The sequence below is a fragment of the Caloenas nicobarica genome, chromosome 11 (assembly GCF_036013445.1).
Source record: "Caloenas nicobarica isolate bCalNic1 chromosome 11, bCalNic1.hap1, whole genome shotgun sequence".
In the NCBI taxonomy this organism is placed as follows: domain Eukaryota; kingdom Metazoa; phylum Chordata; class Aves; order Columbiformes; family Columbidae; genus Caloenas; species Caloenas nicobarica.
Genome location: NC_088255.1, coordinates 19,095,826 through 19,108,670, shown reverse-complemented (window position 1 = coordinate 19,108,670; position 12,845 = coordinate 19,095,826). Strand labels below are relative to the sequence as shown.

The following is a 12,845-nucleotide window of genomic DNA, read 5'->3' as shown; positions in this document are numbered from 1 at the left end:
ACAAACATAGTAGAAGAGTGAGACTAAAAGACAAGAGGATGCTTTGTGATACTTTGTGACCGAAAGCCAATTCTAAAGTACAATGATGAAATTTTTCATTACACTGCTGTCAAGGGGAGAACCCAAATAAACCAGCCATCTCTGAGCCAGAACTGTCTGCACACCGTCCCTAACATAATTGATGATGCCTTTGACAAACAAGGCCATTGTCATGTCGGCTGGTGTTTTGTTAGACAGGGAGGCGGATGGAGAGAAAACTAGGGTTTGCCAAGAGAAAAGAAGCAAAAATCAGCAGGGAAAGATGCTGTTTTGTCAAATATTGGGAAATGTAAAAGGGTGAGGTTTTGGAAACTTGCTTTAATGTTGTGGTTTTGGTTTTTTGTTTTTTGTTTTGTTTTGTTTTAATTGTGAGGTTTATCTGCAAATCTGTGGTACTATTAAAGAGATAAAACTCAGTCATCAACAGCTGCCCCCTTCAGCATGTGACATGTGGGCTCTTATTTTGGGAGTTACCTTAGATGCACAACTGGGATTTTGGCCATAATACGCTGGAAGCCAGACAATGTACACACCCAAGCTGAAATGCTAAATAAACACAGACTGAGTAAAACATTTGCAAGCCACTTGTATAACTCATCAGACAGTGTCATACATTTATTGGTTCAGCTTGCTCTCTGATCCACCAGAAGCTGCCCCAGTTTCTAGTGGTGGAATATGCTCCACAGTTCATTTGGGAATATTAGTTTTCCTGAACTATACCCCCAAAATGGGAAGAAAAAAAAATAAAAGAGAGCATTTTTTTCCTACCTCCTCATCAGCTTCTGCAAATGCTGTCAGTCACTGTCCTGTAATACTTTCCTTAGGGATAGGATTGGAGAAGGTCTCATCTTCCTGACTCAGGATCTAGTCTCGGTGATAAGCAGTCTAAAGATACTGATGATTTACCCATCTGTTATGTGGCCTTAACTGATGAAACCTGAAAACCAGAAATAAAATGGGAATAAAGATGGACCCAGAAGTTACAGAAATATAAGAAATTTGAGATGGAAACTCCACAGGTAGATCCTACATACAGAGATGTTACAGTGAAGTCAGAAGCCTGGATTCAAGCCAATCCAGATGTTGGCAACCTCTTACTTGTTGTGGCTCAGGCCTGTTTGTAGCAAAGGAAGCGTTTGTTTCCCCTCCTTATCCCCAAATCTATGACATCCATTTTTTTCAGTGATGGAAGGAACTAAGTGTCTTCTTTTTTAGGGTGATGTAGTCAGCTCTGCAAAAATCTGGGCAAAAATAATTCAGGTTGAGCAGCAACAAATCAGAACTTGCCTTTGAAACTGTCAGTGTTAATGAGCACTTCATTGTTACACCTGCTCTCCAGAACTGACAGCAAAATCCCTGGGTTTGCTCCCAAAGTCAAGACTGCTTTGTGGCAAACAGGCGAGCCTGCTGCCATCCGCCAACCAGCTCATTGTGTTGAGTACATTGCCCATGACAGCACGCTTATTTTCTGTCCTTAGGCTATTGTGCTAGTGTCCCTTGAAAACAACGGACTCAGATCCATCTACATCAGAGTGTAATAATATTATTAAAAATATTGGCATAAAGAACACAGGGCATGGTGAAAAAAATATGTAGTAAGCAGATCATAAGAGAAATGCACTTTAAACAAAATTGCTCACTCTTTTTCTCATATGATTTTCAAAAGATATTTTCTTTTCTTGAGCATCAAATATGAGGTTGCAGATGAAAGTGAATCTGTCCCTGCTACACTTAATACTCTTTATAGTCATATATTTGGAAAATAATGTGTGGAATCAGAGTGTTCATTTGGTCTCTTATCTGTGAGCTCATGAAGAAAAGTAGTTTGATTAGAAGCGATGATGGGCAAACTTAAAAAGCTTTGGAGATCATGTTTGGTTCAGATAAGCATCCAAAAGGCTGGCCCCTGATCCAAGCTATCTAAACACTTTGGGTGTCCAGCATTTAACTGAAAATCTCTGTTAAAGCAGGTCTTAGCCACAAGATTTTTATTTCTGCCCTCTTCCAGATAGATGAAGTAGTGATGCATTTCTTTTCTTTGTCTCTGCTACAAGCAAAAGCCAGGGCACGCTGCCTTGTTAATATAAAAATTAGATTAAATATAAAGGCCTGGAGTTCAGCTCAGTTCTCATTTTAATCAAACTTGTTTGAATATCAGAAATGAGTGGGTGTGTTTATTGCTTGTACAGGGTGTTTCAAAAAAGATGGATCCAATTTCAAAGCAAAGTGATTTCAAATTGGGTCCATCTTTTTGAAACACCCTGTATTTTACCTCTGCAGAGCTGTTGTCACAAGGCTTGACCACCTCAGCCTCTGACCTGATGAAGAGGAGTCAACTGTGTTGGCTTTGCACCACCCCCTGTATATGACTTTCCACCTCACTCCCTGATGCTGTCACATTGGGAATGTACCAGAAGTGTGAGATTATGACGATTTATTTTCTATGAAGGCAAAGTTGCCCACAGGAGCTGTAACTGTTTTACTGTCAAGTTGCCTTGAGTTGCCAGCTTGGTGTCAAACTGGCAATAGCGTTTACTAAGATCAAGGATTTTTTTCCTCTTCTTTGCTCATCTCTATTTACAAGGAAAATATGTCTAGTGAGTTTAGAGATCTTCTCTCATTCTCTCTGCCTTCCTCATAACAAATCTGCTAATGTATTTATACAAAAAATTTCATCAGCTTCCTTACACACATACCATACTGCATGGGGAGATACATCCATCAGAACTCACACTGAAGGAAATTTGTGGACTCTTTGGAGGTAGAAATTGAAAAAAATGTTTCAGATCATCTGAACCACCTGTGTAAGCCACATCTAGCCCCAGAGGAAACAGTAGGTTTGTGATCTCTCTGTTCATAGGAAAGACAACGTAGGCTATATCTATAATATTTTACCCCATCCATGCTAGTGAATCTTTTTGCAAAATGCTAAATGTGAATCCCCGTTATAAATAAACACACAGTGAAGGCTTCCTGACACCTCTTCAAAATGCTGTATGGTCAAGGTTTGTGCAGTAGGGAAGAACCAACTTCACACATAAACGGGTCCCAGTTGTACTTGTTTTGCTGTGTTTAATGAGTTAAAAAGAAACAAAGATAATATCGCAAATGTAGGCTGATGATGCAATGTTTACCGGTTCTGACTTAAAACTACTGAGCATAAGGAAGAGGGCACGAGTTTATCAGCCTTGCAAAAATGTCACTTAAGCAGATGGCCCCTGGGCACACAACCCCAGTCACCTCTTATCTCCACAGCTTGCGCCTGCCAGCCCGTGGGTTCGGCCAATGCCACGTTCAGCAGAAGCTGGCGCTGCCACCCCAAGACAGGATTCTGCTACTGCAAACCAGGTGTGGCGGGGCCCAACTGCGACAGGTGTCTCATGGGCTACTGGGGCTTCGGAGAGAACGGCTGTCGCCCTTGTGACTGTGCCAGAGACTGCGACCAGCATACTGGAAACTGTTTCAATGGGTAAAGAAGCCCTTCTTCGGGTTCACTTTGGGATGGGTTCTGTGAAATAAAACAAAGATTAACTGAAATACTGCAGCAGTGGCGGTAATCGGAGGATGCTGGAGGGTGCGCAATTGTTTGAAAAGGTGGCTGTAAGTCATAGAAGGTTTCTTAGATTCCATTTGGTGGCTGGCACATTTTAAGTCCATTGTATTATCCAAGGCAATCTTGAAAAGATGACTTTTTGCAGTAATAATAGGCAACACCACAACCCCCTGGAAACATGTACAGCATCTTTAAATACACCTGTTTGCCTTGGAAATAGATGGAATAGTCTGGAGAGCTTGCCTCTCATCTGTGCCCAGGGTAAAAAGAATTACGAGGTCTCTCTCTTGTTTCTAGAGGGCAGGGATCTGTAACCCAAAACCGCATTAATCAGTATAGAAATGCTATGATTTGCTGGGTGACTGCAGTTTTATGGGTCCTGCAGGTGTCCTCAGTTCCTAGTGACATTAACAAGTTGTCACTAACTTCAAGTTGCTTAATTTAGTAAAAACAAACAAATGAAGGCAAAAAAGGCCCAATATATAGTTATCTTAAAAAAAAAAAAGCTAAGTTAGCAGTGGTAAGGCCTAAATAAAAGCTTAGATCTTGTGATCTCTCTATATGGCATGAGGTCTTGCACTTATTTTCACTCCCAACCTGAAGAAAGCAAGTTCATCTGGCTGGATACAGCCCCATGCTACAGACACCTGCTGCCCACCCATCTTGTGTCCTGACCAAGACTTCTGGTTTATCTGTTCCCCCAGCTATGACAATGAGCCATTCTTTAACATCCCCATTGGAGGACGAATCCCTGACCTTGTGCAAACGCCAACGAATGAGAGCGAAGAGGACTGGAAATGGAATGACCATGAGCAGGGATTTTCTGCACTGAGGCATCCAGGTACAGCCCAGAGTCTGAGAACACCGAGGAACTGCACTCAGTGCCAGTTTTTTCTTCTCTCCACCCTGACTTAAATTCCCCCACTCATCTCTAGCTTGTCTGCCCCCCTATCTCCTGGCAACATCTGCCAATATGAACTACATAGGTTATCATTACACTTTACATTGTTATTTTCCAAACCAAGGGTACTATCCAACTTTGGTTTTGGAAATTCGTAACTCGTGAATAAGATCGTGTGGAGAAAATACTCTCCTTTTGTTGTCTTAATTATCGTCATAATGCTTATGATTTTACACAGCTACTTCTCAAGCATTCAGTTGCTGTTCAGAACTTCAAATGCTACTTGTGAAAAGATCATGTCATTTATCACTGAAATGCACCACCACTGGGGTGGAATGCAAGTGATTTGAAGATTTCGATATTCCTCATAGCACAACAGCTCAGGAGAGAAAGTCAAGTATACTGTGCCCAACTAAAGTTACAAAGTAAGTGGGCTTATAGAATGAGGTGGAGCCTATAATACTAAATAGTTCTCAGTATTCTTGCCCTATATGAAGATCAACACTTAACAGCATCACTGGCTTTGTAAGACCCAGAGATGATAGTGCCACCTATTGTATATCTTGACTTTTCTGAGATGGATATTACCTTAATATTGGCCAAGATCAGCATTTCTTAGCTTATGGGATCAAACAAGGGTATTATTACTTACAAGATTTACACCTGCATCTGATTATTACACATCTTTTTATTAGTATCAGTTTATTAACTACAATAGATCCCATGAGTGCTGGATTTTACCTGACAGTACCGACCAGATTTCAGAACAATTATTGTATCATCTAACAAGAAACAGATTTGCAAATAACTGAGCTCACTCTCAGACTTACTCTTATGGCCCATGCAGATTATGGGACCTATATACACATAACTTTTTAACTGAGTATCATTTGCTTTTCTTTTCTCTCTCATGTGCCGGCTCTTCTCTAACCCTTTGTGTTCTGTGGTTCCCCTGCTAGAAAAGTGTGTGTGTAAAGAAAAGGTGCTTGGAAGTGTCACTGACTTCTGCCAAATGAAATATGCTTATGGTAAGTGGGTAACATCCCCTCAAGGTATGACGATTTCCCAATGTTCTCTCTATGCATGTTATTAGCTGACAGCTATGAAAAATGACAGGACTGGCTAAGCCATGAAATAAAAGGTAGGATTTCTTCTGCCTTTTTTTGTGTAGTGACATGTCCAATTTCCAATCAGAACTGAATAGCATTTTTCATGCAAGGCTCCGTGGTGTCTCCTTTCCACCCCATCAGCTTCACTCTTTACAGCAGGAGCACTAGAGTTGTAGCTCAGGGTTGGCCTCTACATCAAGAATAAATGATAAAATCCTTGCATCTAAACTGCCATTGGTTTGCACTCATTATGCACGTTCTAATGGCCATGCTTATTTACCAAGAATGCATTTAATACTGTGGTTTATGAACACCGGGTTCATGCCATCACATGAAACAAGAAAGGAAAGCTCTGGGTTGCAAAGTTTGATGTGCTTGTGTCATGACCCAACAAAGCCTGTTTGCGAGGCTGATCTAGATGAGACTACCCTGCCAAAAAGTGATGGGATCCTATTAAATTAAAGGAACAGAAATTTATCACGGCAACCAGATGTTGGGCCACAAAACAAAAATGCTTTTTCTGGTTTGTTGTGCAATCGTGGAATTTTAGCCATGTGACTTGTCTGCAGTCTCATGGGAAACGTCTGAACTTCCTTCCTGCAGCGCAGACAGGACAAAATCTTTGAGAGGCCGATGTTAAAATTCAACGCAAGTTTTCGGACTGCGAAATATAAGGCCTAGAATCAGTGTACTTAAAATCTGCTGCTGATCTGGTTTTTTTCCACCCTTCCTAGGTATATAAAAAAGTGCTTTCCTGTGATATCCAGGCATTTGACATCAGCCCATTAAAAAGTAGTTGCTGAATAACATGGTGAAAGGATCTGTTAACTACTTCAATAGAAAAATCTAATTTTTCTTCTCCAAATTTATTTAGAAGAACCATGACTGAAGTGGACAAGCATTGGAATATACTTCCTGTATAACTGCCATGTTTCTTCATGTATTCCTTTAAGGTGTTAAAATTCTACCTTTCAGCAGCATAAACCAAAATTAATTTAGAAATTCATTGTTCTCTATCTTGATATATTTTCTGGCAGTGATAAAAGCAAGAATCCTATCAGCTCATGACAAAGGGACCCATGCAGAAGTTGTTGTGAAAGTGAAGAAGGTCCTGAAATCGGGCAAAGTGAAAATCGCTCGGAGCAACAGAAGCATTTACCCCGAATCCTGGACCAACAGGGGATGTACATGTCCCATTCTCAATCCCGGTAAGGACAAAATGCTTATCAGGTATTTTCCTTCCCCTGTAAACAGGGCTGACAATTCATTATGAACATTAGTTATTGCTACTTAACACTTTCCATCAGGTCTTTCTGAGGCAGAGTCCTTTGACCCATGCACACCAAAGAGGGACTCAATACACAGCTGCAGTAAAAAACATCTTATCAGAAAAACAAAGTTTTACCAGAAAGCCCAAACGTCCCTCACATCATGCTTTACTTCTTTTTGGAAAAACTAGACATTATTATGAAAATTTTGGGAAGCAGAGGGAATCTAACTTCTTCTATGCTTTTGGAATGGTTTCAAACAATGAAAAGTCAGTCTTCTTCCTTCTACTGTAAATTCTACTGCATTCAATGGTTCATTCCATCAAAGCCCTAAAGCTGACAAGCTGAAGCATACTGGAAAACAACCATGGGTGAGGAGCATAAATGCAAATGAATTTCAAATCAAGTAAGACAGGAAAATCTTTAATAATTAGAAAAATAAACTTTTAAGTAAATAAGCCCCTCTTTTTATAACCAGTTTAAGATCGGTCTCTGAAATAGAGAAATTCTGCATTTTAGTTCTATTTTCTTCTATTTATTGACTAATTTTTTTTTTTTTTTCCCCTAGGTACTGACTATCTTATAGCAGGCCAGGAGGACTCTAGGACCAGCAAACTCCTTGTGAACATGAACAGTCTGGTGAAACCTTGGAAAGCATATTTGGGAAAACAAGTATCAGATATTCTTCGAACTGGGTGCAAATAATTTCTGCCTCAGAAGTGACAGTGCTGAACTTTGCCTGTTAGTGACACTGCAGTGAAAGGTGTAGTTAGTTTATGCGTTTCCATTCAACACACTCCTAGCAGAAGCAATGAAAGCAGACTCACCACCCTTTCTCCTTTCACATGCTTAGACAGGAAACATGGAACATGATTACTACTTTTTTTTTTTTTTTTAAAAAAAAAAGGGCACAGCCTTATGATACAAAATTAGTGCATCATACATAGCTTACAAGTCAGTTCTTAATTTGAGCTTGATTCCGCACACCCAGAGAATCATTTTACAAGGCAAAACTAAAAATATGGATTAGTGTTTCCATACTTCAGGTGAGAGCCTGGTATTAATATGTATAAGCTGCTTACATAATGCATTCATTACTTGGGTGTAGTTTTCTTTGTAAGTGACCACTAACAGGCAGCAATTTCTTTCAGCTTTACAAGTGGCATAATACTAAGCAAGCATGTCAAATAATACTTACTTAAAAGAGCTCAGATTGATTTACCATCAGACCGCAATGATGCCAACGTAACAGGTTGCTTTCTAGAAGGCAATATTATCCCATTGCTGAACAGAAAAAACCTAACGCGACTTCTCCTAGGACAAGGTCCTTTAGAGCTGTGCATTGCTATCATAATGTGTAGCGCTGAGGTCTGCTACAGAAACCACCTTGGCTCAAACTTGATTCCAAATCCAGCCCTCGCTCTCTAAGGTCATTTTGCTCTTTGCTGCAGCACATCAGTCTGTAACACCATGAAGGTTTCACAGCGATTGCCACTAAAAAGCCTTAATGCTAAGAAAGAGTCAAAACACATAAGGAACGAGCAGCTGCTCTAATGTTGAGATTGTAAAGCTGCAAAAGCTACAAGGGAGAAGCAGAAGGAGGTAAATGGGTTGGCTGGACTGTGCATTACACAAGGTATCTATAGTTACTGGGAGAGCAACCAGGCTATTCGAGCTGCGCTCAAGACCACTGGCATTTGATGGTAATTAGTGCTTTCACTCTGCTTTATTTCTCTTGGTCACACTGCAGTTTAAGACACTGAAGCCAGGCTTCCTTCCCCTTGTGCCCGAGGATTAAGTTTTCCTCCACAGAATTACAGTAGTGGTAACATCCGCACTCTAGGTAAAAATAGTTCTGTCCTGCAAAAAGTATTCTTTCTAAAGCAATTTTACACTGTAGGTAATTAAGAGGTAGCTACTTAAACCATTGCCTAGCAGAACATTTTGAGGGAACTGTAGCTTAACATCTGTGTCCGCTGTTCAAGGACTCACAGTCAAATGAAACTGGTTGGAGCACATTCCCTCATCAAGTAAAGCAAAAATTATGAGTCTGTCTATTCTTTCAGAGCGTTGCAGAGAAAAAGCGTGCACGAATGCTACTTTTGCGTATTTCTATTCCATGTCTATTTTTTTCATGCTCTCAGGAAAGACGAGATATCTTCATTAACACTGTCTGGCACATGGGGTATCTAGAAAAACCTAATACTAAGGCAGAATGATGGAAGTCCCAGTCTACAATTTAGGCCATCAATTTGTTCTCTTTATCACTGGAAATCTGAAAAACCATCTGCTTTCATTCCATTTGTTGCTCTTTTCCTTTTAACCTCATATTGGTTGAACAGCAGAAAAATCCTCAGCTCATTTGGAAATGGATGACAGGCAGATACTTACAAAATAAAAGCTGCACTTTTCTCCCAGCAGTGCATGAACAGTGTTTCTTCCTACACCCTTTTCATGAAGTTTCCCCCCCTCCTTTGCCATCGCTTTCCCTCTTTCACTTCGTTATTTATTTGTTGTTAACTAAAGTGGTATCCCACAACGTGGCATCTCCAACAAGCCATTTAATTAATGCAATAAACCACTTTTTTTAACCAAGGAATTTGGCTTAATTTGAAATGTCAGCTTACAGAAATTAAAAGCATAGCAACCGCTTTCTTTACTGTCTCCAGAAATCATCTCACAACAAAAAGATTGACTAGTTCTCTTCCAAGTATCAATAAAGATGTGTACATGAATTTACAGTCTGTTCTCAAAGGGCCTCTCAGAATAAATGAAAATCAAGTGTAAATTTAGAACTAAGCTAAGGAACATGCTTTTCAACACAGGCTATTTTACCTGCAGGGGATCTTATTTAATGACAATTATATTCCATTTTGGTTTATAGTCAGTACCATATTAAAGCAAACTCTCATAGTCCACTGTTTGTGCCAGATTGGTGATTTTGTGGGGAGGGTAAACATCTGTGTAGTTCCTTTCGGTGGATGAGTTATTTTTAACATGGCCATTTACAAGCATTTCTAGCTACTGCTAGTAGAAATACTATTTGCAACAAGAATATTGATATCCTGGTGCGTTCTCTTGGGGCCTACTATAATACAGCAATTAGTGACTAACCAAATGCAAACACCATTGTGTGCAAACAAGATAGACATCAATATATCACACATTTCAGATATCTCAAAAGTAGGTGATACACACAAACACATGAGTAAACTGTAAAGAAGTAGAGTGGGGGAGCCCAAAAATATTCAGCTAATTTATTCTCCTTCTAATTCCCCATTCTTTTTGAATCTCTGATTTACTTGCTGGTACCTGCATGGCTAAGTCTACTTCATTTCCCCCCATTAGTTAGAAACATTACACACTTTGTTCCAACTACTAGCTCGTGTTAATGGCTTTGCTGTACAGAGTAGCAGGTATTCGACAACCACAGAATTTAATTTGAAAGTGAAAAATGAAAGCATATTAAGGTGAGTCAACACTGCAAGTTGGCTTTTTATTGGTATCACTACTTCTGCTAATCGGGTATCTCCAAGTTCACAGAGAAGAAAAATAAAAGAACTGTGCTACCACGTGCAACCTCTTTGTTCTGCAGTGCTACAACCTGAGTAGCCTGTCTGAAAATAAGTATCTAAACAGAAATGAACAGCATAGATCAAGTTAGAATGGCAATTGATTAAAGAGGAGATGAGAAAGTTTAAATTGATTACCATGAGACTTTGGAAAGGAAAAAAGTTATTTTCTTGTGTACTGGTACCTGGAATGAAGACAAGCATGAGACAGTGCAAGATGACATCTGTCTTCCTAGTAGAAGCTGTTACATATTCCTCACAACAAGCAAACAAGGTCATACATAGTAAATGAAAAGAACCACCACAGAAGATATGGTATTCCTGTACCAAAAGAGTTGTTTTGTAGGCGTGTGTACAACATCACATATCTTGTGATCCTCTCTGTGACTGTGTCTTAGGTGGCACAATAATACAAAGAATACTAACATGGAAAAAAGGACACACTTGCCCAATACAGAAGTGGCTGGACAGCTTCTTTTAGCACATCTAAAATGGGGCCAGTCTTTAAATAAAATGGCCACATGAACAAGCCCACAGCACCCAGCTCGACAAGGTGCCTCACAAGCAGTAGCAAGCACGTACCCCACAGTAGCAATGACGTATCACTTGGAAATCCTGTGTAAGGGTGAAATAAAAGCCTTTACCCACAAGAAAAGAAGTCTGGAAAGCTGTGGAAAACCTATAATAGGGCAAGTGATAGTCTGAAGCAGAAGCATGTGTAACTTTCCACAGATAGGAGCAAACTCAGGACTGCTGGATGTCCAAGTAGCTCCACAACAGCTGTGCAGCACATGTGTCCATGAACATACGATCATTCTGGACCCTCGGAGCATCACAGGAGTTCATTAAATGAACATTTTGAGTGCTAAGCCCTAACTCCAGTGGACTGACAAATTGCTACTAATGCTCCTCTGGCTTCTGCTCTTGGAAAGCAGCTAAGAAGGAAAATGTACCTATGCACAGCCTTTCTGCATTGCTCTTCGAGAGGGGCTCACTGCTATGAAGAATAAGTTTTGTCTGTAGCATTTACCATGTCTCCTAAGTTCTCCATGCTGCTTGATGTAAGTTTTCTTTGAATTGATATAATTCACATGATATTCTCCCTCAAGTCCCCCAGACCTGGAAAAGTTGGTGTGTTATTCGTTATGTGTTGTAGCACTTTTTTTTTTTGTACTTAAAATTTCAATTAAAAATACTTGGACACTTAAATTGATATTTTTTGATTGATATATTGATCTATTTTTAAAAAATGTAAACCATGCAATCCTCAAACCACATGTACATGAATTCTTTTTAAGGTAATAAACGACAAATATTCCAAACATCAGGTTCTCGCTTTGACAGTGTTAGGCAAGTGGAGAAAAGCATTTAGCTAATAAGGCAACCACGAGACATTATTTTTCTCCTGAGCAACTTACCAAAAAAAGTACAATTGGTATGAGGAGATGTACAGATCGGAAACAAACCAAGTAGTTAATTTATGTAAATGGCATGTTAATTCAATAACTCATCAAAACCCAATCCTGCAAAATCTTGCATCTAGCTGCTTGCAGGTGCTTAATTCCCATAAGAAATATATGCAGGAAGTTTTACTTGTTTGAGATCTAATGACATGTTAAAAAAAAAAAAAAAACATAACAGGTCCTAAAACTGCTCCTTTACAGAGTTGGTTTGTGGGATGCAAGGTATGAAAATAGAAATGGATGACAGGTGGGTGGAAGATGCTTTAGCTACAAATGCTCAGGACTTAGGTAGACAGAAGTCCGTCTGTGTCGATCTCCACACTTAAAAATCAAGCCAGTGTATTACAGACTTACCGTTGCAACTCCACATTATAGTTCCATTTACTCTTTGGGGTCTTGTACAAGTTCTCACCTCACTTGTCAACTTCTATTGAGAAAACTGTCCCTCTAAGACCCAGTCTTCATTCTTCACACATTAATGACACTATAAATATTGCCATCATTCTTTTGTCTTACAGCTTAGTGATGAGAAACTTTATGTTGTATCACTTTCAAACACACAGGTCTGAGTTTTAAGATAGAATTTTCATCCAGGAGACCGCCCCTGTATATTGGTACTAGACAGTATCTTTCTGTCAAGTGTAGCGCTGTCATGACAAGTAACACAGGCCAAAATGGGACAAGGTACAGCAGAAGTTCTGCGAGCTCAGATTCTTGAGGAAAGTTAAGGCAATAACAGACAGGAGAAAAATCACAGCCCTACATGAGGCAGCCATGGCCATACATTCCACTCCTGGCACCACTGGGCAAAACTTGCCACCTCAAGTTTATTTTCCATGAATTACAACTTTTTTTTTTTCCAAGCAGCAAGCACTGCACTTTCCACAAGCAGGAGAAAATGTTTGATAATTTCAATTAAATTAGCAAATGGCAGAAAATT

At 39.7% G+C, this 12,845-nt stretch overlaps 1 protein-coding gene across 2 annotated transcripts in view; it reads left to right on the top strand.

The window, feature by feature from the left end:
- LOC135993144 (netrin-4-like) overlaps positions 1–11,615 on the top strand; it is a 50,434-nt gene extending 38,819 nt beyond the window's left edge. For both annotated transcript variants that reach the window (XM_065642783.1, XM_065642782.1), the window contains 5 exons: positions 3,295–3,508; positions 4,297–4,433; positions 5,453–5,521; positions 6,640–6,810; positions 7,439–11,615. In XM_065642783.1, the coding sequence (XP_065498855.1) occupies positions 3,295–3,508; positions 4,297–4,433; positions 5,453–5,521; positions 6,640–6,810; positions 7,439–7,575 (728 nt within the window). In that variant the 3' untranslated portion in view covers positions 7,576–11,615. The remainder of the gene's footprint in view (positions 1–3,294; positions 3,509–4,296; positions 4,434–5,452; positions 5,522–6,639; positions 6,811–7,438) is intronic.
- The last annotated feature ends 1,230 nt before the right edge of the window (positions 11,616–12,845 follow it).